The sequence below is a fragment of the Oncorhynchus gorbuscha genome, linkage group LG08 (genome assembly GCF_021184085.1).
Source record: "Oncorhynchus gorbuscha isolate QuinsamMale2020 ecotype Even-year linkage group LG08, OgorEven_v1.0, whole genome shotgun sequence".
Lineage (NCBI taxonomy): Eukaryota > Metazoa > Chordata > Actinopteri > Salmoniformes > Salmonidae > Oncorhynchus > Oncorhynchus gorbuscha.
Window position 1 is genome coordinate 19,581,792 of NC_060180.1, and position 27,943 is coordinate 19,609,734.

The window sequence follows — 27,943 nt, forward strand, 5'->3', positions numbered from 1 at the left end:
ACTAGTGGTGGGTGGTATTATATTTACTGTTATATTAATACATGACTTCTAGTGGTGGGTGGTGTTATATTTACTGTTAGATTAATACATGACTACTAGCGGTGGTATTATATTTACTGTTATATTAATACATGACTACTAGTGGTGGGCGGTATTATATTTACTGTTATATTAATACATGACTTCTAGTGGTGGGTATTATACTTCGTGTTAACAAGCTATCTAATGTGTTGTGTGTTCACTTCTTCATGTGGCGAATAAGCCCCAAAATGCATTAGCCTATGATATTAGCGCACATAATAATGTAGGAAAATTCAGAAAATTCTGGAGCCCTATTTTAACAGTAAAACATAATACCTTATTGTCAACTCACAATTCAACTAACAATTCATGACAGTCTTTGGATTAGGTTGCTTTATGAATTCCTGCTTGGACACGTTAGATGAAACAACTTGTTTATTGAATAGCCTACCATATCAGTAGTCTATTACACAGTCTAAAGCACTGAATGACAAAAGATGAATGATAAATTATATTGTGTGACGCTGTGAAAAAAGAAAAGAAAATGTGCAACCAAATCGCTGGTGGCACCAACTCAAAAAGTTGGTGGCACTGGGGAAAATGTTAGTCTGGAGCCCTGTCAAAGGTTTTGATGTTTTATCTGCTGCAGAGGAATGCGTTCTGCCAATTTGGCTGTTGGGAAGAGAATCATGCGATAGGATGTTATGCAGCAAAATATGTTTGGTCGGACAACGCTATGTACAGTTGAAGTCACAAGTTCACATACACAAGTGGCCCACCGTTTGTCCTTTTGACAGTGGATGTTCAAGAGGACAATGAGTGAAGCCTCCACACACACACACACCACTGGCAACAGGACCAGAGGAGTCGGTGGAGTCTGGTTTAGTATAGGTACAAGCAGAACCCCAGCAGGATAGAAAAATGCAGATAGGATGAAATACGAGGGAAACCAAGACGAATCACAAGTTGAAGACAGACCGATCAGAGGGGCTAAACAAAATAACAGCCCCCTCTGCTTTCTCTCCCCGTCATTCCATCTGGAAAGTCTGCATGTTTGTGAGTACGTCTGTGTGTCTGACATTCAGCAAACACCCTCCTTCCCCTTTGTCCCTTGACATTGTTGGGTAGGGTTCAGCCCAAACCAGGGTCTCAAACACCCACTTTGGGGCCCCTTGTGCTTGTAGAGGCCCTTTCCACTGGCCATACTTTTTAGTGTGTGTGTGTGAACCCACTACACCATGGGCCTCTAATAGGCACTTCATCATGGGGGGAGTGACACGGTTTGGGCCCAGGGTGAGAGTTAAACAGCTGGGCGCTGTCTGCCTCACCTCTACTCTCCACTGCTGTGTGGCTCTACTGACTGGATATTTGATTGTTCTAGCAGGGAGAGACGGGGCTGAGATGACAGAGTCAGATGGATTAGATAAACAGCAGAAGATAGCTTAGCCCCTGAAGTGTCAGCAGGTGACTAGCCCACATGCTTGGCTTGGAGAATGTCCCTGGACAGGAGTGTCAGATCATCGCGTGATGCTGCTGGATCATAAAATCACCATGTCCATGAGAGCACTGCCTGCTTTCTGTAATCTTCAAATCAATCTACTGGGCTCAGATGCTTCATTCTTGTGCACAGGTTAAAGGGTTCATGGTAATAAAAAAAAATCTCAGGTCAGGGTAATGCAGGGCAATAGTTATTCAATGCGCATTACAGTCTAAGTAATACCCTCCATGCTGTACATCTCAGCAAAAATCTATTGAAAACAAAAATCAATATCGTTCATCAAAAAAATATATCTTCTACACTTCACGCACTGCAGTTCGGGACCCATTCAAAATGAGTATGGATTCAAGGATGAAGCCTAGACTGTACAGCACACTCCACTGGCTTCCAGTCGAAGCTTGCATCATCTTCAAGACCCTGGTGCTTGCCTACAGAGCAGCAAGGGGTTACTGCCCCTCCTTGCCTTCAGGCTATTCTCAAACACTACATTCCAACCAGAGCACTCCGTTCCACCAACCTTGGCCTCTTTGCCCTCCCTCCCCTACAGGAGGGCAGCTCCCGCACAGCCCAGTCAAAGCTCTTCTCTGTCCTGGAATCCCAACAGTGGAACAAGCTTCCTTCTAAAGTCAGGACAGGAGAGTCCCTGCCCATCTTACAAAAACATTGAAAGCGCATCTTAAATACCTCGCTGCCATTGGACTCGGGAGCAGTGGAAACGCTTCACCATCTCGACGGACGATTCTGGTTTTAGCAGATGCCAGGTGAACGCTACCTGTCAGTATGACAATGCCCCCATGCACAAAGCAAGGTCCATACAGAAATGGTTTGTCGAAATCGGCGAGGAAGAACTTGACTGGCCTGCACAGAGCCCTGACCTCAACCCCATTGAACACTTTGGTGATGAATTGTTACGCCGACTGCAAGCCAGGCCTTACTAATGCTCGTGGCTGAATAGAATCCCCATAGCAATGTTCCAACATCTAGTGAAAAGCTTCCCAGAAGAGTGGAGGCTGATAGCAGCAAAGGGGGGACCATCTCCATATTACTGCCCATGGTTTTGGAATGAGATGTTTGATGAGCAGATGTCCCCACACTTTTGGACATGTAGTGTATCTTAAGATGAACTCACTTATTGTAAACTGGTCTGGACAAGAGCGTCTGCTAAATTACTAAAATCTCAAATGTACAGTATAGCGATAGAATGCCTACCCAGATCACATATCTGTGTAACCATACTATGTAGCTTCACAATTCATCTCATTTAGAACAGAGAACTTGAGAGCAAATCTGTGGCGAGAGGAGTCTCCTCAGATCATGAAGCCTGGGGTTGAGGTGCATTGCAGTGGCGAGCAGAGTGGATATGGAGAATCAGGTAGGGGTGTGTGTGTGTGTGTGAGACCGAGAGAGTCAGTGGGTCTGGGGTCTGATTCATGCAGAGCTGACAGGCGTGCACAGTGCAGCTTGTTTCCACTCTCTCGGGGTCCTTTGGATACGTGGCTCTTTCCTGCACCGACAGCCGCTCCACGGGCGTGCTGGCCAATCACCTAGCATCCTGACGTCACTAGAGCCCGACCAATAAATAGTTTGACTGATATCAGCCTTGCATAGAAATATTTGTTATTATATACAGTACATAGAACAAAAAAATATGTCTGCTCATTTGAGGTCATTTTTTTTATTTGTTCAACAAGCTGCTCATTGAACATCATTCAGCTCGTAAGTCACGACGTGAGAGAGTGGGCATGGCGGTTTGGCACGGAGTAGCTTGCCACAGCCAGCGACAGCGTATTTCAACCAGTAAATAATCAGAAGTACACTTCACCAAGCGAGCAGCCCTGTACTCATCACATGCTTACTTAACATTAGCTGGCTAGCCAGCAATGTAGTTAGGCTTTGTCTTGTCAGTAAGGTAGTTAGCCTAACTAGCAAGCAAACGGTTTCTTATGTGCCAAAGTGAACTCATCCTTGATACAAAATTAACACAGTTACTATCTGGGCCTATTATGTTAGTGGGCTTCTTTTTATTTTTTTCCTAAATACACAATCTGCAAAAAGAAAGACAGTTGGAGTATATCTACGATTCAGACCATGTGTTTACATTCATGAGAAAACATTTTCGCAATGAACAGCTAGCGTGTATTTGCCGGAACAATATTTCATTGTGGGGTTGCCATTATACTTTTCTTTACATGACATTAGATTGTTGTAAAGCACTGTCGGCAATCTACTCAATACAAATGCTGATGCTGACATCTAGTGGTGACATTACAAACTGCATGTTACTGCATTTCACTGCATAGTTTCAACTTGTGAACAGCGCAGTTTCAGATATAATTTGACAGTTATTTTCATTCAGTCCTTGTTTATTAGTGTTCTTGTAGTGCTTCAGCACAAAACCTAATGCATTCTTCTAGAAAAAATATTGAAGTTGTACCTAACGTGGAAAACTGAACAAGTGTTTTGTATTTAGAGGATATGATTACTTTAAAAAAAATGTAATTTGACATATTTAGTTAAGAAATCATAATTTTGTGCATCTGTTCATCTTCGGAGAACAATGTGTAAAAATAAATAATAAATCATTCCACCTCTAGAAAAGTTTTTTTTTAACTGACCGCCATTAACCGGTCAACAAACGGTAAATAAAAAATACAAATTAAACAGTAAAATGACGTGACCAACTGAAAGTACTATCAGAGGTCTGTATATAATGACGAGACGCTAGTCTCCGCCCTAACAATGGGAGTCGTCCCAAGGCGAGAAGGCAGGCGACAAGCTTAGGCCCAGAATAAGCCCACGGAAAAGCATTGTACAGATTTTGGCGACTGAAACATCTTGCTTCTTCCTCTGATACCATGCATGCATACAAGGACCAGACATTTTTCATTAACAACTTGATGGAAACATGCAACAATAGCAAGCCTATCGTCTTCCAGTCAAAAGACTATAGACTATTATTGAACATGTAACTCCAGTCATTTTCAACCATTTGCCAAAATGCAATTTGCGGAAAACACAGTCCTAAACAGCGCACCTCATGCAAGCAGTTCCATATGTGACAGAGATGAAAATCTCCATTAGAAACTTAGAAAGAGGGGGAATATAATAGCAACTACAATAGGTTGCTAATATGACTAGGATTGTCACTTTGGCCTATGGACAATGAAAGATAGTTGATATGAAAACCAATGGAACAATGGCATGAGGAAGTCTTTATAAAATAATTGCCTCCACATTCCTACAGATGGATTTTCACATGGCTACTTTGAAGCCAGGTAAAACATGCCTCATTATTTGAAGTCAAGTAAAATGTTCAGGTTTCAAACAATTATATCGCTTCAATCTAGAATTACAAAGTGGTGGGTGACGAGCTGATAGTGAACCGTAGGCAGGCTATAGCCTACGCATCCCAGTGGCGAATGGGAGGCGTGCTTTACGAGTTGAGATTGTGGGGGAAAAAAGCTCCTTTTTAATCGTGGCAAACAACGTTTTTAACAAGATTGCATTTAGAATTTTCATTTCTTGCTCAGTGACTGCGCTTACAAAAACAGGTTTCACTCCAGTAACATAGAGGCTTCATGAAGAGCCACGCTCACGCTGTCTGACAGGTGGTTGGCTATTCAGCTCCTCACACTAGTAACAAAAATACACAAGGGCCAATTCCACCAAATGATGTAAATTACCCTTTTGACCGATAGGCATGTCAAATGTATTTTCGGCAGCTAACCGATTAACATCCCTAATCGGCAGATATACCTGTAAATTGGTGACTTTTGCCTAACTAAAAATCGGTAACAGACCCAAAAATCCTATATCATCGGGCTCTAGTCGTCATCCTTGATTCAGTGACATCATAGCACTGCACCCATGTTCAGTGACCCACAAAACGAAGGGAATCGCAACATATCCCAGTTCTGTACTGCACACCCCATCCATGGGATATGCATAAATCAGTAAAATGGTAGAATGGTAGTACTAATGGTAACTGGACCATTCTCAGTACTGTGAGTCTCAGGGGGTAAGGTCATTATCCAATGAAGGGAAAGTAATGCGGTTGCCGGTAACATGCCATAAAATAATATTATAAAGTTTCAAAACAAGTATCTAGGGATCTGACTTGAGGAACGGGTCTCCTGAAAATAGCCCACAAAAAAACTGTCCTCCCTCTCCGCCAAGCCAAAGGCAAGCTCGGCATGTACACTGGCTACGCCTGACCTGACAAATGAGGCCGAACAGCCGTTCTAGAAAGCAATAAACCTACCCCCCCCACCAACTTCTCACTGAGGAAAGACAGAGAATGGGAATTCTCCCTGCAGTCATTTTCGTCCTGATTTTCCAAGGCCTCCATCACTACAGAATATCACATCAGTTATTGAGGGGTGGAGATCCCCCTCTGCTGTTGACACTGAGTATCACACTGGATGTGCCGCCCAATGTGAGCGAGGGTGAAAGGTGTAGAGTGCTTACCTTGGGCAGGCTGGCCAGTGGGGTGGGGGAGAGGGTCAGCTCACTGTCTGGCTCAGGGGCTGGGATGTCTTCCTTACGCTTGACATCCAGGATCAGCTGGGCAAGGAAGTTCTGCTGGAAGCGAGTCCGTTTGCCCAGAGCACCTGCATGAAGGGAAGACCTCATCCAATTACCATGTTACACATACACTTCCCTGACCAAAAGTGTAGGCCTGTTACTGTATGTTGAGACTGGTCCAAGCCTACTGTACCTACCTATCATGTTCATATCTAGGCCAGAGAGTTCCTTGGCCCGTTGAAAGTGCTCCTTGGCTGGGTTGTACTCATAGTAGGTCAGAGACGTGTAGCCACATTCCAGGTGGAACTGGATGGACAGGTTCCGGAGGGTTCCCTCAGAGAACAGAGACTCATACTTCATTACTGCAGAGAAGATGAGGCCAAAGGATAATAAGACTACCTATTTCAGTTAAACATAGAATAATTTGCATAGATTTAATAAGCTATTATCAGTTGAGTAAATTTCTTTTTATTTTATTTTTAAAATGCATTTATTTTTTTCAAGTTTTCAAAACCGACCATCATATTTTAGCACCAAAAGACGGCACATCTCATCTACTTCTAAAATTCCATTGAAGACCATCCAGAGGTCAAGAGCTCAGTGCACCTGCAGTCCATTACCATGAGGTCATTGGTCGGCAACACAGAGCGAGAAAGACCTCGAGGAGACACATTAAAAGAGACAAATGGACATTGGAGAAGAGAAAAGGTGTTTTGGCTTCGTCCTATCAGTTTAGTCTCGCTCAAGGCTGTGCGCGGTGTGGAAATGATCCCCGGATCCTAATGTGTATAATTCATGACGCCACGTACCCTCGCGTTCCCCCATTCAACATTTATGAGGCAGCATGGGCCCATGCCAGAGAGATTTACTCTGCGCCTTGTGTGTCACCTTCACTGCAACTATTTCACACCAGGAAATGAGCTTCCTGGGCTGTTGTGACATGTGCAACGGGAGGGGGCACTTTTGTAAGGATAACATAACACCACAACAGCCGTGCTGGGTTAGAGCTGCGACACCTTGACGGACGGTCGCTAAGATGATGACAAAGGAACAGAGGGGAATGAAAGTGAAGGTGAAGAAAAGAATAGTCCTTGGCCAATTTCACATTTGGATAGGAGAAAACAGAGTGAATAGTTGTCGTGACCAATCCCTTTGCATTGCTAGGTTGCCAGGGAGCATGGGATCTGCTCTGAAACAAACATCCTTGACAGGGCACAATATTCAGATCAGGTAATACTGTACCTCCCCACCCATTTCACTAAGCCTCAAAACGTTTTCCATTTCATACCTACTGATCACGACCCTTGCAGCATGACATCACAAGATTAGCATGGGCCAACACAGGACAAATGAGCATATACCTTTACGGGTTTACTGCTAATCCTTTTATTAGGTCTGTTATTCGGGCCTTGTTAGAATGAACACTGACTGATTTATTCATTCTCAGGAAATGTTATTGTCGGGTGAAAGAGGCCAAAGAGAGACCACAATAACAGTCAGTGTTGAAATAGTGTACATTATTGTATCCGATCCTCAGTGTCAACTCAAAACCAACAGCAAAGCGTATGAGAGAAAGAGAAAATGGATTGTAAAAATCCCCTTTCCAATCTGCATGCCTTTCACACCTCACAAAGTAGTAAACAGGATTGTGTCTTTCACTGGCTGCATCTCCGGAATTTGGATTGGCTGTTTGTTTGCCACCCTTCATACTCACCCGACACACACACACACACACACACAGAAAAGTGAACTCCCGTTTAAAGCAGAGGTCAACTATAATTAAGCAGAACAATCTTAAACCGTGGTCTGCTACTACTGACCTCGTGGCACCTCTATACAATAGGATAAACCAATGGGCAAACAAGTTGAGTTAATGAGCTCAAACCACCCTGAAACTAAGGGGAAGGTGAAACAGAAAATGGGGTTTCAGTCTCATTCCCACTATATCTTAAATTTGATATGCTGCCCTTCAGTCCCTTGACCTTTTGGCCCTGATGGAGACATGGATCATCCCAGAGAACACTGCTACTCTAGATGCTCTTTCCTCATCTGACTAGGTTCTGTCTCGTTGTCAAAGAGCATCTGGCCAGGGCTACTCATTTCTCATTGAATTCCATGCCGTCAATGTCACTTGTCGACTACAGCTTAATATTGTTGTCATCCATTGCCCACCAGGTGCCCTTGGAGAGTTACTCAATGAGCTTGACTCCTTGATACACTCAACTCATATCTCCGCTTGGATGTTGGTCCACCACCTCATGCTCATCCTCGACAACACAAAGCTGCTCTTCCTCTCATGGAAGGTCTACCCTCTAAAAAACCTCTCCCTCACGGTTGACAACCACAAAGTGTGCAAAGAACCTTGGCGTGACCCTGGACAACACCCTGTTGTTCTCTGCAAACATCAAAGCAGGGACTCGATCCTGCAGGTTCATGCTCCACAACATCCGTAGAGCACGACCCTACCTTAACCTTCCCATGTTCTCCCATGTCACTCCGTTCCTCCGCACACTGACTTCCAGTCGAAGCACGCATCCACTACAAGATCATGATGCTTACCTACAGAACAGCAATGTGAACCGCCCTTCCCTTCAGGCTCTGCTCAAACCCTACACCCCAACCCGAGGACTCAGTTCTGCCACCTCTGGTCTCTTGGTCCTCACACCCCTACGGGAGGGAAGCTCCCGCTCAAGCCCAGTTCAAGCTCTTCTCAGTCCTGGCACCAAAATGTTGGAACCAGCTTTCCTCTGAAGCTAGGACAGCAGTGTCACTGCCCAAAAAGCCCTACCTCTTCAAAGAGTATCTTAAATAACCCCCCTCACCTAGACCCCCGAGAGAGAGAAAAAAAGAAGAAAAAAAACTCACTTACAATTTATCCCACCCACCCCACTCCCCCCTTTCCTAGCTTTGACTTTGCTGATTACTACTTTGAGGAAAAGTGTACTTACTATGCCTGTGATATGTGGTTGTCTCACCTACACTACATGAGCAAAAGTGTGTGGACACCTGCTCATTGAACATCTCATTCCAAAACCATGGGCATTAATATGGAGTTGGTCCCCCCTTTGCTGCTATCAGCCTCCACTCTTCTGGAAAGGCTTTCCACTAGATGTTGGAACATTGGAGCGGGGACTTGCTTCCAATCAGCCACAAGAGCGTTAGTGAGGTCAGGCACTGATGTTGAGCGATTAGGTCAGGCTCAAGGTCGGCATTCCAATTCATCCCAAAGGTTTGATTGTGTTGAAGAACCACAACCCTGAGTTATTGAAACCATTTCTGTATGGTGCACATGGCCATTGTGCACATGGCCATTGTGCACAGGGGCATTGCTGAAACAGGAAAGGTCCTTCCCCAAACTGTTGCCACAAAGTTGGAAGCACAGAATCATCTAGAATGTCATTGTATGCTGTAGCGTTAAGATTTACCTTCACTGGAACTGAGGGGTTTAGCCCGAACCATGAAAAAACAGCCCCAGACCATTCCTCCTTCACCAAACTTCAAAGTTGGCACTGCATTCGGGCAGGTAGTGTACACCTGGCATCCGCCAAACCCAGAATCATCCGTCGTGCTGCCAGATGAAGGCCTTGCGCATGCTCGGCCATGGAAATCCATTTCATGAACCACTAGACAAACAGTTCTTGTGCTGATGTTGCTTCAAGAGGCAGTTTGTAACTTGGTAGGGAGTGTTGCAACCAAGGACAGATGATTTTTACACACTACGTGCTTCAGCACTCTGAGGTCCCGTTCTGTGTGTTTGTGTGGCCTACCACTTCGCGGCTGAGCCATTGTTGCTCCTAGACGTTTCCACTTCACAATAATAGCACTTAGTTGACCGGGACAGCTGTAGCTGGGCAGAAATTTGACGTACTGACTGGTTGGAAAGGCGGCATCCTATGACGGTGCCACATTGAAAGCCACTGAGCTCTTCAGTACGGGCCATTCTACTGCCAATGTTTGGCTATGGAGATTACATGGCTGGGGGCCCGATTTTATACAACTGTCTGCAACGGGTGTGGCTGAAATAATCATAACTCATTTGAAGAGGTGTCCACATAGCTACACTATATATACACAAAGGTATCTTAAGATGAATGCACTAACTATGTCGCCCTATATAAGAGCGTCTGCTAAATGACTGAAATGTCAGCTGTAGTAAGAGAGGAAAACTCTGTTGCGCACCCTGGCAAAACCAATTAATCAACGATACTCCTTTATACATAAATAATAGATAATATGCCATGTGTTTCACCAGTGATTTGTTGCCAAGCACTGCGGTGAAAGTGAGTGTGAAGGACAGAGCAGTCAATATACCCACCACAGCGGGCAAAAGGGAATAGCACAACAACCAAGCCAAGTCATTTCTTCACAGTTCACACAACATTGGGGGCTTTGGGCACTCAATCTGTCAACAGCGAGAGGTGCAAAGCGCAGGAGAACCAACACCTGTGTTTGAGTCACATGTTTCAGGTGTTTTAGTCATGCTCAATCAACCATCACTTGGGAGAATAGAGAGGACCTAGATTTTTATAAGATGCACTATGACCATTAGCAAATGTCTCAGTGAACAATTTTCTATTCAAATGTATGGTGAAAAGCCTAAATTCTTCCATGTTACTATAATTCACAATATGGCGGTACATAATTCCATTTGTAAGGGCAAATATTGGGATAGATTGCTTTCAGAATCTGACATCCCCTTATGTGAAAACATAAGCAGAGCTTCTCACAGGCAAACATAAAATGTCCTTAACATTAAAGCAATGTGTTTGGCAGCAGGACTGGCATCAGCAACTCCCTCCTGGGTGCAGTGGCCCAGCAGCAGTGACAGGTTGGCTGCGGCGCCTGGCGACCTCTCAAACTGGCGCAGATTTCAATGCTAGCTGTGTTGATGCATAGATCTGGCTGGGCACTGGAGGTGTCAGCGCAGCAGCTGGGGCTTTTTCACACAAGCCACTGTGTTCATCTGCTGTTTTCTGTCCTTGATTGTGCCGGAACATTGGGCGCATATAGACAAGACGTTAGAACGATGTGTTGTGTCAGACACGGAAAACAGACTTCTATGACGGTCAAACTGACAGGATGTATCACACGGTCAGAGTATCCCAATACTCTGCTACTCACTACAAGAGGCAGTGCTATATTCAGTAGCGGTGCCTCTTCTCATCCACCATTATCATAACTGCATGTGGGAGAGGTGGGGATTTTCTGCAGTGTGCCAACATAAAAAGGCCAGTACCATTCTCCTCAATACCCCTGACCGAGGCTCTCTAGGGCTACCTCCTATTGTTGAGGAAATTAGGGCTTTCGCTGAACTGCTCACAATAGCAATTGAGGGGGCGGGCTGCCTGGCACCAGTACCAATGTTTAGATGCCCCACTCCCACCAGCATGCCCTGGTGCCTCAGCCCACACAGAGCCCTCGGATCAGCCCTGCCTCAGGGTGCATCATCTTGCTGCCGTCTCTCCTAGGTTCTGATGAGATCAGAGCCAGACTGGAGTTCCACAGGCAGGCTGACTGACTTCATCCTCCAGGTGGGGGAGAGAGACTTCAACGCAGCTGATGTTTCCCTCCTCCACCTACCCAATTACCTCACTCCCTCCCTTCCATGTCCCTGCCAGTATGAGTCATACAGCGACAGTCAGGCTCCTCAGTAGTCAAACAGGCGTTTTCATGCAAATGCAGGTCCTAATACAGAGGGAAACACAGGGGTCATAGATGTATACTGTAGATACAGGTATCATCCTCAACCCAAACCAGCTCTGCAGAATGGCCATGTAGAATGTGGCCACCGTCTGGTTTTGATTTACAGCGATGTAGCTACCAAGGTTGAATGGTAATAATGGACCATGCTGATATAACCATGCAGTGCATATCTGCCTGTGATTCAGAGGCAAGATATCCCAGAGTTCCATCTGCAGCAGGGATTGAATATGTTCCATTTGTTGCTCCATTCCAGTTTCTATGCATTCCTCAACTTGTTTGTCTACCCCCCCTCTTCATTTCTACTCCTCCCGCCATCTTTCCCTATCCCTCTCTCCGCCCAGTTAAAGTGTTGAGCGGGAGGACAGATGCCATGGCTCCTCTTCCAGGACTAAGGATGGGGCTTGTCGCCGCCTCTCCCAAGAGCAGGCCAACTAGGTGAACCACTTTCCCAGACGCCCCCTTAAAGCTAGACGAATGTCTCTTTCTGTTGCCCCGGGTGGAAAACCCAGCGCCTCCAACTACACTTAACAAATCATAAAGATTCCACTCAACACAGAGGCCCTTGGTCCCTACAGCTAGATAAAATAACCTTCCCAGTTGAAATAAATTGTCAGTCGAAGTCGTCAAAATAGGCTAGTTCCAAAACATAGGCTATGAGGAAATAACCCTGTGCCCTCCAACATCACTCGTTATTAGGTTACATTTAGGGAATACTATCGTTTCAAAGAGGTCAGGTAGGCCTATTACTTAACCTGTTAATCCTACCCCCTACTTTTACGAACATTCTGTTAAAACCCGCGCAACATTTCAGCGCCCTGCTGCTCATGCCAGGAATATAGTATATGCATATGATTAGTATGTGTGGATAAAAAACTCATAAAACTGGTTAAATCACGGCTGTGACTATAACAGAACGTGCGTTTCATTGAAAAGCGCAGGAAAATCTGATCACTGAAAATGGAAATATATATCCATCCGCCACTTCAACCCATTGATAAAGGCGAAACACAATAAATGGGGCTGAGGTTGCAATACCTACAGCTTCCACACGATGTCAACAGTCTCGTCATTTGTCTAGGCTTTGTTTCTTGGTCAAACGAAGAAGAGACAAGCCATTTGTTCAAGTCTCCGACCGCTAAAGAATATACATCGCCTCGTGATCAATTTGGTCGCTTATTAACGTGTACTAATACCTAAAGTTGCATTACAAAAGTATTTCGAAGTGTTTTGTGAAAGTTTATCGTCGACTTTTTTAATTTTAAAAAATGACGTTACAAGACGCTAATTATTTCCGTTTATCACACAGTCTTCATAGATCGATATCTAGGCTATATATGGACCGATTTAATCGGGAAAAAGACCCAATAGTGATTATGGGACATCTAGGAGTGCCAACAAAGAAGATGATCAAAGGTAATGAATGTTTTATATTTTATTTGTGCGGTTTGTGTAGCGACGACTATGCTAATTATTTTGTTTACGTCCCCTGCGGGTCTTTTGGGGTGTTACATGCTATCAGATAATAGCTTCTCATGCTTTCGCCGAAAAGCATTTAAAAAATCTGACTTGTTGCCTGGATTCACAACGAGTGTAGCTTTAATTCAATACCCTGCATGTGTATTTTAATGAACGTTTGAGTTTTAACTAGTACTATTAGCATTTAGCGTAGCGCATTTTCATATCCAGATGTCTAGATGGGACGCCTGCGTGTCAGGTAGGAGCAAGAGGTTAATTGATGTGAATAGACCAATATCCGGATAAATTAAGAACAGGTGTGTTTTCTGCATTGAACAAATTATCAGTTCTTCAATTTAATAAACATCTGACATATGCATTTTGGAAATAGAGACCATTACTAAAGCCCCTAGGACTTAATTTCTTCGGGATCGGTGTCCCATCCACGGGACCGTTGAGCTAACGTAGGCTAATGTGATAAGCTTGAGGTTGTTAGAAACAAGAAAACAGCACATGGAATTTAAGATTTCTGCCAATATCAGATATGTCTAACAGCACTGTCCAACTTAGTGGGTTTTACAGTGAAAGAATAACATACTATTGTTTGAGGAGTGCAGTTTTGAACAAAGTAATGAATAAACAAATTAGGCACATTTGGGCAGTCTTGATACAACATTTTGAAAATAAAATGCAATGATTCATTGGCTCAGCCCAAAATTTTGCACATGCACTGCTGTCATCTAGTGGCCAAAATATAAATTGCACATGGGCTGGAATAATACATTATGGCCCTTCTCTCGCATTTCAAAGACTGTACAAAAAAAAAGACTGTTTTCTTTTTCTGTGTTATCTTTTACCAGATCTAGTGTGTTAAATTCTCCTACATTCCTTTCACATTTCCAAAAAACATCAGTGTTACCTTTCAAATGGTACCAATAATATGCCTATCCTTGCTTCAGTCCTGAGCTACAGGCAGTTAGATTTATGCCATTTTAGGCGAAAATTGAAAAAAAAAGTGGAAATCCTTAAGAGGTTTTAAAGGAAAGATTCACCCATTTTGCATAGGATGCTAAATTCATCATACCGGCTGTATATCAGCCTGCTTGATCATCGGCAATAGCTCAGATACACGTTACATTAGCCTGGGAATAGAACATCGCTCAGAGATGAACAAAAACTATACAACATTCAAAATAGGTCAATCTTTCCTTTAAGTGAACTCTTGAAAAAAGATAAGTGGAGCACATTAACTTCACACTTTCCCCACACTTTCATGTGTAATCATGACTCATTCTGTTTTGCAATTAAAAATTATGCGTTTATTGGACAGATTCAGGTAGGTCTCCCCCATTTGCTGAACCTGTCCAATAGAAACACCAGTTTGTGTTGGAAAACCGGACAGTTTTGCAACTTTTTGGAGAACTGATTACACCCATGGTATCGAGTCAAATGCTTTTGGTGCCCTTCGTGAGGTAACATCGATCAATAGATGACTAGCGCTCACAAAATACGGGGACAATTGATTGGTTAGCTAGTGCAGTGTTCTCTGAAGTCAAGACTCCAAAAGGTCTATTCGGTAGAGTATATTTTAATCCTTTCTCAAAGAGCTCAATTCCTTCCCAAATCAGATGACTAATTTTGGGTTTAATAATTGTATGTTTGTATGGTTCCCTGCCTCTTGAACAAATAATAGACTACCTGTTCCTACACTGCAATCCAATGTGCAATTACAAACCCAATGTGACAGACACAGCAGAGAGGGAGCCGGGGATAATCTAGCGGCAATTTCCCCACCAACAGTCTCAAAACTCAGACACCCTAAACAATCTTTGTTCAAGAGCCAATGAAGGCATCACATTGCAGAACTGTCTAAAAAGGAATAACACTAGCAGCCTCCCTGTTACGGTCTTGGTTGGCAAATTTCCCAGTCAAACAGTTTCTTTCAGATTCCAAACTGAACAGGCTTCCAGTGGGGGAGAACAAAAAGGTTAGTGCTTTGTTGGCTGTCAGTTTGAGGAAGGGATGTCATCTTTAAGAGGAATAAAGCGCAGAGGATGTGTCAATGCTGACATGAGCCCTGCTGCTTTGAAATGCTATTATATTTCTGTGGCCCAGCCAGCCACACTCCAAATCTCCATAAAGTGATTAAGAGCAGTGAGAGATGGAGAGAGAATTAATAAATTGCTCATATTAGGGGTCTGGATCAAAAATGGAGCTAACGTGCTCTTTTCTGTTGAAACAGCGCTTATTTCCCCCATGCTGATGAGGGAAATAACCAGTCTCAAAAAATGAAAAACTCCAACATTATGGATCGAACTGACAGATCTCACTACCGACTGACTCCACCATGGACTTACTGGCTGTTGAATATTGACAAGGCCTTCTATAGCAGGCATGCTTCGCAAATCTGTCATGTTCTCTACGATGTCTCAAGGTAAAGTCAGCCATCAATATCATGCTAATGATGCAGGTATTCATTCATATCATAACTACATAATCATTCCAAAGAAAATTGCTACTCAAGCAAAGAGTTACATGCATTGCATTATAACTAGGGTTGACCCCATTTAGTCAAATGGTCGATTGTTTTGGTCGATAGGCTGTTGGTCGACTAAGATTTCTTTAGTAGAGAAGCCGCAAATATATCTGCAGTACCAGTAAAACATTTTTACACCTACTCATTCAAGGGTTTCTCTTTATTTGTAATATTTTCTACATTGTAAATACTGAAAACATCAAAACTATGAAATAACACATACGGAATAATGTAGTAACCAAAAATGGGTAAAACATAAAACCAATTAATATTTTAGATTCTGCAAAGTAGCCACCCTTTGCCTTGACAGCTTTGCACACTCTTGGCACTCTCTCAACCAGCCTCACCTGGAATGCTTTTCTAACAGTCTTGAAGGAGTTCCCACATACACTGAACACTTGTTGGCTGCTTTTCCTTCACTCTGCGGTCCAACTCATCCCAAACCATTTCAATTGGGTTGAAGTCAGGTTATTGTGGAGGCCAGGTCATCTGATGCAGCACTACATCACTCTCCTTCTTGGTCAAATAGCCCTTACACAAGCCTGGAGGTGTGTTTTGGGTCATTGTCCTGTTGAAAAACAAATGGATATCCCATCTGGTTTATCGCTGCAGAATGCTGTAGTGGCCATGCTGGTTAAGTGTGCATTATATATATTTTTTAATCAGAGTGTCACTAGCAAGGCACCCCCACGCCATCATACCACCTTCTTCATGCTTCACGGTGGGAACCACATATGTCGAGATCTGTTCACCTACTCTGTGTCTCACAAAGACATGTCTGTCGGACCCAAAAATCTCAAATGTAGACTAATCAGACCAAAAGGACAGATTTCCACCGGTCTAATGTCCATTGCTCGTGTTTCTTGGCCCAAGCAAGTCTCCTCTTCTTATTGGTGTGCTTTAGCAGTTGTTTCTTTGCAGAAATTGAACTCTGAAGCATTTATTTGGACTGCAATTTCTGTGGCTGGTAACTCTAATGAGCTTATCCTCTGCAGCAGAGGTAACTCTGGGTGTTCCTTTCCTGTGGTGGTCCTCGAGAGCCAGATTCATCATAGTGCTTGATGGTTTTTGCGACTGCACTTGAAGAAACTTTCAAAGTCCTTGAAATGTTCCGGATTGACTGACCATGTCTTAAAGTAATGGACTGTCGTTTCTCTTTGGTAATTTGAGCTGTTCCTGCCATAATATGGACTTGGTCTTCTACCAAATAGGGCTATCTTCTGTATACCAACCCTACCCTGTCACAACAACTCATTGGCATTAAGGAAAGAAATTCCACAAATTAACTTTCAACAAGGCACACCTGTAAATTTACATTTGCTTAACACTTTCAGTTACTACATGATTCCAAGTGTGTTATTTAATAGTTATGTCTTCACTATTATTCTACAATGTATAAAATAGTACAAAATAAAGAAAAAACCTTTTGACTGGTACTGTATATTATATCTATCATTTCTTTATGCACACAAGACAACTGTCTAAATCACATCTGTCTCAGTGGACTAATCCATTGCCTAGGCTGCGGAGAAGGCACACCAGTAGTAAACTCACCATTCTAATCTACAGTGTTCATTTGGTTTGGGTCATTTCTGTTAAGGTATTCAATATATTATTATTACAGTCTTACTGTTCTCATTGTCAGAGTGGCCACGATGTTTGTGGAACGAACAACCTATGCGTTCTGGTTCATTTCAATCCATTTGATTTGTCAATTCATGAATTGTCTTTTGTTTGTAGCGCTCCAGTCAATGTTGAGTAAGGACGCGCACGTGATTACACATAGAAGTAGAACTAGGCTACCTGGCCTGCGTGCAAACGTTGGTCTATAAATGTGCCAATTTGGAATACTGATAGTATTTCTGATTGTCTTTACTCACCACCACTAATGAGCTTCTCAAATAAATGTTTTCTTCACCTCAAACAGCAAGCAACGTCTGCTATGACATCCATTGAGATTGAAAATAGTTCCTCAATGTATCCCATTTGAAAAATCTTTCCAGCTCTCTTTTGAAATCCCACTCACAGGGAGAGTAATAATAGGCCTTCCTGATTACCTATTATAATTTGTGCAAATAGTCTACAGCTGTGACTGTCTGGAGCAGGAAACTTAGGGCCCTCACTGGCGCAGAATTGGACCAGCGTCGTCCGGGTTAGGGGAGGGTTTGGCTGGGGTAGGCTGTCATAGTAAAATAATAATTTGTTCTTAACTGGCTTGCCTAGTTAAATAAAAGGTTAAATAAAAATAAAATACAAATAGTTGGTAATGACAAGAAGCTAATTTTAGATTTTTCATTAACCACATGATAATGATTGAGATATGAAGACTTTATAAATCATTTATATGAAACTGTTCCACGAATGTGCATATGAAAATCATACCTGGCACGCAGATCGGTAGAAATGGCACTCCAAATGGAAAAAGTTGCCGACCTATGGTGTAGCCTACTTACTACCAGCAACTTCAGGAGCTTAACGGTAGAATTTAAGAAGGCCAGCACCCAGGGTAAGGGTCGGAAAACACGTTCTTGATCTCTGGCTCCCTCGAGTCACTTGTGTTGCTTAATTATTTTAATCAAAGTGTGCTGAAAGTATTAGACAAGCTCATTAGCCTACTTTCTCCACGTTATATTACAGCCTTTTTTTAAATTTATTAAATAGTTTCCCCCCCATCAATCTACACACAATACCCCATAATGACAAAGAAAAACAGGTTGGTAGACATTTTTGAAAATGTATTACAAAACCTCCCCAGAAATATCACATTTACATAAGTATTCAGACCCTTTACTCAGTACTTTTTTGTAGCACCTTTGGTAGCGATTACAGCCTCGAGTCTTCTTGGGTATAACGCTATAAGCTTGGCACACCTGTGCTTGGCGACTTTCTCCCATTCTTCTCTGCAAATCCTCTCAAGCGCTGTCAAGTTGGATGGGGAACGTCCCTGCACAGATATTTTCAGGTCTCACCAGAGATGTTTGATAGGGTTCAAGTCCGGGTACTGGCTGGGCCGGCCATTCAGAGACTTGTCCCGAAGTCACCCCTGTGTTGTCTTGGCTGTGTGCTTAGGGTCGTTGTCCTGTTGGAAGGGGAATCTTTGCCCCAGTCTGAGGTCCTGAGCGCTCTGGAGCAGGTTTTCATCAAGGATCTCTCTGTACTTTGCTCCATTCATCTTTCCCTCGATCCTGACTAGTCTCCCAGTCCCTGGCGCTGAAAAGCATCCCCACAGCATGATGCTGTCATCACCATGCTTCACAGTAGGGATGGTGTCAGGTTTCCTCCAGGAGGCCACTGTATTCTTGGGGACCTTCAATGCTGCAGGCATTTTTGGTACCCTTCCCTAGATCTGTGCCCTGTCTCGGAGCTCTACGGACAGTTCCTTTGACCTCATGGCTTGGTTTTTACTCTGACAGGCACTGTCAACTGTGGGACCTTATATAGACAGGTGTGTGTCTTTCCAAATTATGGTCAATCAATTGAATTTACCACAGGTGGACTCCAATCAAGTTTTAGAATGATAATCAATGGAAATAATTTCAAGTCTCATCACAAAGGGTCTGAATACGTAGGTAAATAAGGAAAATGTTTGTTTTTTTATAAATGTGAAAAAATGTCTACAAACCTTTGTAGAAATGTTGTCATTATGGGGTATTGTGTGTCGATTGATGAGGACATTTGTGTTATTTAATCCATTTTAGAATAAGGCTGTATTGTAACAAATTGTGGAAAAAGTCAAGGGATCTGAATACATGGTATAGTTGATTTTATATAAACACATAGGGTGTGTCTACATATGGACAAATACACCTTTTAACATTTCGACTAAGATTTTTTTTTTTGTGGGGGGGGGCATCCCTAATTATAGCACTGCGTCAATGGACAAAAGGTTTAGGCCTACAGATTGGTAAGGTCACAGCTTGCTATACGTCATCGGAGTTTCATCTGAGGGGGATATTTTTAGGAGGTCCTTTGAACCATCACACTATTAATCAAGTTCTTAATGTACTCGTCTCCTGTCCTAGGCTATCTGTTCTGGTAAGGCCTAATCAGGAGTCCTGTGTAGTGGTGGTCCAGAGATAAAAGGAATAAAATGTGCTTACTGCTGAGTTTTCCTTAAGTGGACACCTTTAACAGGCTGACTACACCGCTCGCACGTTGCAAAATACATTTAGAAATCTGTTTTTCAATTATTGCACCCACACTGCTCGCACCCGCCAACGAGTGTCTGCGTTGCCACGGGCTAAAATAGTCGTCAGTTCTATTTCTGACTCTGCTAGTCCTGCCTCTCCCAACTCCTCATTGGTTTATAGAAGTAGGTACCCACGTGCCATCTCCTCATTGGTTATACCCACGTGGGAGACAAAGACAAATGACGTCAGTGGCGGTAATGCACCTAATTTATGAAAGTTGCCAATCACAATATAAAGTCAAGAAAAGTAATAACCTGTAAGGAGGAGAGATGACTAGAAACGATTCGGTTGACTGTTTTATGTGTGGATTAATTGGCGGAGTAGAGGACCTTGTGCATTTCAGGTAAAATAACAACGCAATGTTTATTTCCCAGGACAAATTAACTAGCAACAGCAAGCTAACTAAATAGGACAAATTAACTAGCAGGTGTAAGCTAACTAGCTAAAGTGTCATAAATATTTAATGATCTTTGACCTGTCCCCAAATTAATATAATTGGTTCAGAGTTTGTTTTGATATTTTAACCTGCGTGTCGTGATCGCGTTTGGTGTGGGGGGGACAAGATGAATGTATGCACGATGACGCACGCGCACAGCCGGTTTTGGTTCAGTATAAGTCCTTTTGGAGGAAAATTAACCTGGCCGTCCTCACCCACCCAGCACAAAATTGCTGCAAATGAAATAAGACTCCTATTCAGAGGAGCGATGCAGACTTCAAATGACACAACAGAGACATTGTGAGCTCATCCCCTGCCACACACACACACACACACACACACACACACACACACACACACACACACACACACACACACAAGGTGATGGCCAAAGTGAGATAAATATACCTTTCACCTAGCATTTCAGTCTGTCATGGGAAGAGCAGGTGTAATGAATGTGTTGTATACTCACTGTATATAAAAAATAATTTGTTTTCAAGTGCAACACAAACATACTGTGTGGAAATAATGTTGCCTCTTGGATACTATTAGTTGCCATGCACAAAAATTAAAGTAGTTTGCTTATTCTAATAATTTCCTTTCGGTCTGGAGAAAAGTATTACATTTGCTCAATCCTTCAATTCTAATGAAACACATTTCAACGTGATTCATACCCATTTCTTTCTAACCCACAAAAACATTTGCTTCGTGCCTTCTATGTTCAAAGGAATGGGTAGCAGAGCACCCCATGGTGGTACAGTGAGGCACATAAGTGCTTATAGGACCTTATATCATCTTAGTTGAATTATGACAATCAAGGCACACATCCAGAAGGTGCATGAACAAGATTTGACCTCTGACCTTTCTCTATGCTGGTTTGGGCCAGGCCGAGGAGCTGAGGAGAGCGCTCCTCCAAGACCTGCTGGTGTAGGCTCACGTAGCGCAGGGTCCACCAAGGCAGCAGCTGCACACGCGCGGAACATAGAAAACAGAAACAGGTTAGTGAGTGTGTGTGGGAGAAGGTAAGCAGAACAACAAACAAATTAATGAGAGCATGGGAGAGTGTGAGCGCTTTTGTACCAACAGCCCAATACATAAAGGTCACACGTAACTAAATAACCATAGTAAATAATAGTAACTAAATAATACAAGCAAATAAATAACTACAGTACTAGTGCCTGAACAAACATACGACAACCCACTTTGACCCTACATACTAACACACATATCAAAAGAATGCTATAGTTAAGTGAGGCTGAAACAGCCCAAAAAGTTGCCAACTCTTTTTTCATCTCTGGCCAAAACGCAGTGGCAGGGAAAAGAACAGCTCCCAGCCATGTACGTGTTTCTCTCTTGCATGGCCAAAGGTAGTGAACCATGTGAAAAGCCCATTTGCGTTCCAGGGAGGACATCTTTCTCATTTGCGATGCACAAGGCCGGCTATCCCGACCGTGTCGCCGTATCGTTAATAGTCTGCCTCCTTGAATCAATATTCTTATGACACACACGGGCACACACACTGCAGTCTCAGAGGAGGGTGATATGCAGATGAACGTCACAGCCCCATCTTCTCCTCTCTTTATGACTGGGATGGGAGAGGTGGAGAAGCTGGGTAATAATAAGGTATAGGGGGATGGAGGGGGCAACAAACAGCGTGCCTTTCAGTTAGACCGCCGCTGAACTCCAAGGGTAAGTGTACGCACGCCTGTGTACGCACGCCTGTGTACGCGTCACGTACACTTTAATAGTATGATCTCTAGAATGGATCTTGTAGTTAGAATATTTCTTATCAAACCACACATTCTTTCCGCGTGTTATAATATGTAGGCAACCCTCTAAAACAGCCTTCTTTTAGGATGTGGATGTGGTGGTGAGCTTCTGAAACTCAAAGGCAGCCAATACGGAGTTAAATAACTACTATTTAGCCATTACGGCTGTAAAATATTTACAGGTGAATAACCTGCTGAAGGGAAGTGTTTAAGTTACATGCCTTACATGGAACCCATACTGGCTGCACGTGTGCGCCATTGTGCATAAATATATTTTGTCCCCCCACACCAAACGCGATCACAACACACAGGTTAAAATATCAAAAACAAACTGAACCAATTATATTAATTTGGGGACAGGACGAAAAGCATTAAACATTTATGACACTTTAGCAAGTTTGCACTTGCTAGTTAATTTGTCCTATTTAGCTAGCTTGCTGTTGCTAGCTAATTTGTCCTGACAATTAATCCAGACAGAAAACGGTCAACCAAATCGTCTAACCAATCGTCAACCAAATCGTCTAGTCATCTCTCCTCCTTCCAGGCCTTTTCTTCTCTTGACTTTAGATTGCGGTTGGCAACTTTCATAAATTAGGTGCATTACCGCCACTGACCTCGTTCATCTTGCAGTCACCCACGTGGGTATAACCAATGAGGAGATGGCACCCGAGTACCTGCTTCTATAAACCAATGAGGAGAAGGGAGGGGAAGGACTTGCAGCGCGATCTGCATCAGAAAAATAACTGACTTCTATTTTAGCCCTTGGCGACGCAGACGCTCGTTGGCGCAATAATTGAATAACAGATTTTTACATGTATTTTTGCAATCCTCGCGCACATGACGCGAGCGGTGTAGTCAGGCTGTTAGGAGCTCCCAAATAGAAAGCATGATTCACTACCCACACCATTGTTTTATTCCTCCAAGAATAACCCTGGTGAACTAATCTCCCTGGAATACCAGGATTCTAAAGTTTCAGCACAGAGGGAGAGGGTAGGGGTAAATAAATACATCTAGAGATGTATTTGTGTGCTGGCAATGGAGTGAAAATCCAAACCATTACTGTGTGTGTGGACAGAGAATGGCAATGCGGGAATAGATTTCTGCACCCACATTCAATGATTCTCCCAGTTCCAGTGGCTTAGAGCGAGAAACGCAAATCAAGCACAGCACATCTGAAGAAGTCAAGTACACATCACACGTCTCCCTAACCAGAATCTTTGCTGTATTGCCTTTGTCGCTCACCTAATTTTTCTGTGTCGGGGAGAGACCCATGTGGACGTGACGAGTGTCATTTCACCATCACAGCTTCAGCTAATGTCCAGTGACAAAGTGATATTTCCGCTATGTTATCGCTTACCTCGAAGCTATCCAGCTTGGCAGAACAGTTGACCAGCAGGACCCTGGCCAGCAGCAGGAGGAAGGGATTCCCCACCAGGCAGTACACAGACTCTCCATCCAGGAGAAGACTGCTGAGAAGGGCTGAGGTCAGGGCCCCAGGCTGGGAGGGAGAGAGAGGACACAGAGAGGAGTTAGACTGGTATACGGCTTAGGAAAAGATCCATGATCTGTTGTCGCTTTGCGGCTCTGTCCCCTGAAGTGATGCCCGAGACGACAACTCTAACCCTCTTGCCGTGACGTTCCAGCGCCTTTCTGGCACATTCCCACTTGGTAGGCTGATGGAGCCCAGCTGAGGGGCATTAGTCAATCGAGTGTGTGATCGGCTGGACAATCAGCCCCAACAGTTGACAGGTTGGGGATAAAAGACATTTTAAGAAAAGGTATAACTTATAGAACTGTTACTGAAGTTATATCTGTAAGCATTTCTGTAAGTAAATTACATAAAATCTAAGTTTGAACCATTTACTCTGTCTGCCTCACTGAGCCTCTGTACCCTGAGATCTTCTTAGCTCTGGTCCATGGCAGTGGCCTGTCCCCAGGCTCTGCCACAGTGGGTATGAGGGGAAAAGCAATTTACCCAGAGAAAGGTCTTGATTCTTGCCTGTGTCTCCAGTCCACCACTTTTAACAAACACTTTTATTAACAAGTGCAACTTTATACCCTTTTCCCCCAAAATGCAGTGGCACATTAGTGATTGCATGCACTTATTGAGTTGATCACAATGCATAAATGGAGGAGCTCCATTTACAAGGGTCCTCAAAACAACAAGGCAGATGAATCACAGCCTGGAAAAGTATTCAACAGCAGAATGACGGTCTCTGGTGTAATGTGAGATAAAGTCGACCAATCGAGTCTCCTCACCCTCACATAATTGGGTCCTGTCCCTCTCCCATTCCTCCTACAGTTCTCACGATAACATTTTACAAACAATACCAGTCCAAGTATCATGACACCGAGTAGTATCACGATACCACAGGGGTGGAAAAATTCAGCGACATGTATACTACACAGTATATACAAACTAAACTCTCAAACACACACTTTTACACTGCTTCTTGAGCAAGGTAGTTAACCCCCAACAACAACTGCTCCCCGGACACAGATGAAGTGGATGTCGATTAAGGCAGCCCCGGGAACCTCTCCGATTCAGAGGGGTTGGGTTAAATACGGAAGACAAATTTCAGTCTACTACTTATCCTGATGCCTAGCCACTTTACCCAGCCTTCATGTAAACCCTGCAAATTGATCTGGTACTCCCTGTATATAGCTGCATGTGTGTATTTTATTCCTCGTGTTACCATTTGTAACCCGTTTCAGGAAGCTAGGCATGTGTCGCACATCACTACTTCACAGGAGGCATTTAAACTTTATTTTTATTATCAATATACATTTTTTGGCAGGAATGTCTTCTGGAACATGTGAACTTTCATGTGCCTTAATAACAAACTTGTATGCCATTTGTAAATACAAAGTTAAATTTACAGCTATCCATGATTGGCTGAGTTAATGGATGGGCTGGACATGCCGAGAGATGACTTCGGATTGGTCTGCCATGTAGCATGCTTCGGTCTATAACATTAGCTGCTCAGTATGTACAAATAGAAAGTTCTACAGCAGCTTGTTCTTTAAAGAATTCATGAACTGAGGTGTTGCTTCCACTCAACATTTTTTTTCACCTTCATTTAACCAGGTAGGCTAGTTGAGAACAAGTTCTCATTTGCAACTGCGACCTGGCCAAGATAAAGCATAGCAGTGTGAACAGACAACACAGAGTTACACATGGAGTAAACAATTAACAAGTCAATAACACAGTAGAAAAAAGGGGAGTCTATATACAATGTGTGCAAAAGGCATGAGGAGGTAGGGGAATAATTACAATATTGCAGATTAACACTGCAGTGATAAATGATCAGATGATCATGTACAGGTAGAGATATTGGTGTGCAAAAGAGCAGAAAAGTAATTAAATAAAAAACTGTGGGGATGAGGTAGGTGAAAATGGGTGGGCTATTTACCAATAGATTATGTACAGCTGCAGCGATCGGTTCGCTGCTCAAATAGCTGATGTTTGAAGTTGGTGAGGGAGATAAGTCTCCAACTTCAGCGATTTTTGCAATTCGTTCCAGTCACAGGCAGCAGAGTACTGGAACGAAAGGCGGCCGAATGAGGTGTTGGCTTTAGGGATGATCAGTGAGATGCACCTGCTGGAGCGCGTGCTACGGATGGGTGTTGCCATCGTGACCAGTGAGCTGAGATAAGGCGGAGCTTTGCCTAGCATGGCCTTGTAGATGACCAGGAGCCAGTGGGTCTGGCGACGAATATGTAGCGAGGGCCAGCCGACTAGAGCATACAAGTCGCAGTGGTGGGTAGTATAAGGTGCTTTAGTGACAAAACGGATGGCACTGTGATAAACTGCATCCAGTTTGCTGAGTAGAGTGTTGGAAGCAATTTTGTAGATGACATCGCCGAAGTCGAGGATCGGTAGGATAGTCAGTTTTACTAGGGTAAGCTTGGCAGCGTGAGTGAAGGAGGCTTTGTTGCGGAATAGAAAGCAGACTCTTGATTTGATTTTCGATTGGAGATGTTTGATATGGGTCTGGAAGGAGAGTTTGCAGTCTAGCCAGACACCTAGGTACTTATAGGTATCCACATATTCAAGGTCGGAACCATCCAGGGTAGTGATGCTAGTCGGGCATGCGGGTGCAGGCAGCGATCGGTTGAAAAGCATGCATTTGGTTTTACTAGCGCTTAAGAGCAGTTGGAGGCCACGGAAGAAGTGTTGTATGGCATTGAAGCTCGTTTGGAGGTTAGATAGCACAGTGTCCAATGACGGGCCGAAAGTATATAGAATGGTGTCGTCTGCGTAGAGGTGGATCAGGGAATCGCCCGCAGCAAGAGCAGCATCATTGATATATACAGAGAAAAGAGTCGGCCCGAGAATTGAACCCTGTGGCACCCCCATAGAGACTGCCAGAGGACCGGACAGCATGCCCTCAGATTTGACACACTGAACTCTGTCTGCAAAGTAATTGGTGAACCAGGCAAGGCAGTCATCCGAAAAACCGAGGCTACTGAGTCTGCCGATAAGAATCTGGTGATTGACAGAGTCGAAAGCCTTGGCAAGGTCGATGAAGACTGCTGCACAGTACTGTCTTTTATCGATGGCGGTTATGATATCGTTTAGTACCTCGAGTGTGGCTGAGGTGCACCCGTGACCGGCTCGGAAACCAGATTGCATAGCGGAGTAGGCACGGTGGGATTCGAGATGGTCAGTGACCCGTTTGTTGACTTGGCTTTCGAAGACCTTAGATAGGCAGGGCAGGATGGATATAGGTCTGTAACAGTTTGGGTCCAGGGTGTCTCCCCCTTTGAAGAGGGGGATGACTGCAGCAGCTTTCCAATCCTTGGGGATCTGGGGTTGCGACAATGGCGGCGGATAGTTTCAGAAATAGAGGGTCCAGATTGTCAAACCCAGCTGATTTATACGGGTCCAGGTTTTGCAGCTCTTTCAGAACATCTGTTATCTGGATTTGGGTAAAGGAGAACCTGGAGAGGCTTGGGCGAGGAGCTGCGGGGGGGCCGGAGCTGTTGGCCGAGGTAGGAGTGGCCAGCCGTTGAGAAATGCTTGTTGAAGTTTTCGATAATCATGGATTTGTCGGTGGTGACCGTGTTGCCTAGCCTCAGTGCAGTGGGCAGCTGGGAGGAGGTGCTCTTGTTCTCCATGGACTTCAGTGTCCCAGAACTTTTTGGAGTTGGAGCTACAGGATGCAAACTTCTGCCTGAAGAAGCTGGCCTTAGCTTTCCTGACTGACTGCGTGTACTGGTTCCTGACTTCCCTGAACAGTTGCATATCGCGGGGACTGTTCGATGCTATTGCAGTCCGCCACAGGATGTTTTTGTGCTGGTCGAGGGCAGTCAGGTCTGGAGTGAACCAAGGGCTGTATCTGTTCTTAGATCTGCATTTTTTGAACGGAGCATGCTTATCTAAAATGGTGAGGAAGTTACTTTTAAAGAATGACCAGGCATCCTCAACTGACGGGATTAGGTCAATGTCCTTCCAGGATACCCGGGCTAGGTCAATTAGAAAGGCCTGCTCACAGAAGTGTTTTAGGGAACGTTTGACAGTGATGAGGGGTGGTCGTTTGACTGCGGCACCGTAGAGGATACAGGCAATGAGGCAGTGGTCGCTGAGATCCTGGTTGAAGACAGCGGAGGTGTATTTGTAGGGCCAGTTGGTCAGGATAACGTCTATGAGGGTGCCCTTGCTTACAGAGTTAGGGTTGTACCTGGTGGGTTCCTTGATGATTTGTGTGAGATTGAGGGCATCTAGCTTAGATTGTAGGACTGCCGGGGTGTTAAGCATATCCCAGTTTAGGTCACCTAACAGAACAAACTCTGAAGCTAGATGGGGGG

The 27,943-nt window shown here is 43.9% G+C and overlaps 1 protein-coding gene across 2 annotated transcripts in view; it reads right to left on the bottom strand.

Moving 5' to 3' along the window:
• The window catches only part of ttc27 (tetratricopeptide repeat domain 27), a 131,473-nt gene that overhangs the window by 85,201 nt on the left and 18,329 nt on the right, over positions 1–27,943 (bottom strand). For both annotated transcript variants that reach the window (XM_046358712.1, XM_046358711.1), the window contains 4 exons: positions 23,490–23,630; positions 21,225–21,327; positions 6,241–6,405; positions 5,987–6,129 (listed from right to left, as the gene is read on the bottom strand). In XM_046358712.1, the coding sequence (XP_046214668.1) occupies positions 5,987–6,129; positions 6,241–6,405; positions 21,225–21,327; positions 23,490–23,630 (552 nt within the window). The remainder of the gene's footprint in view (positions 1–5,986; positions 6,130–6,240; positions 6,406–21,224; positions 21,328–23,489; positions 23,631–27,943) is intronic.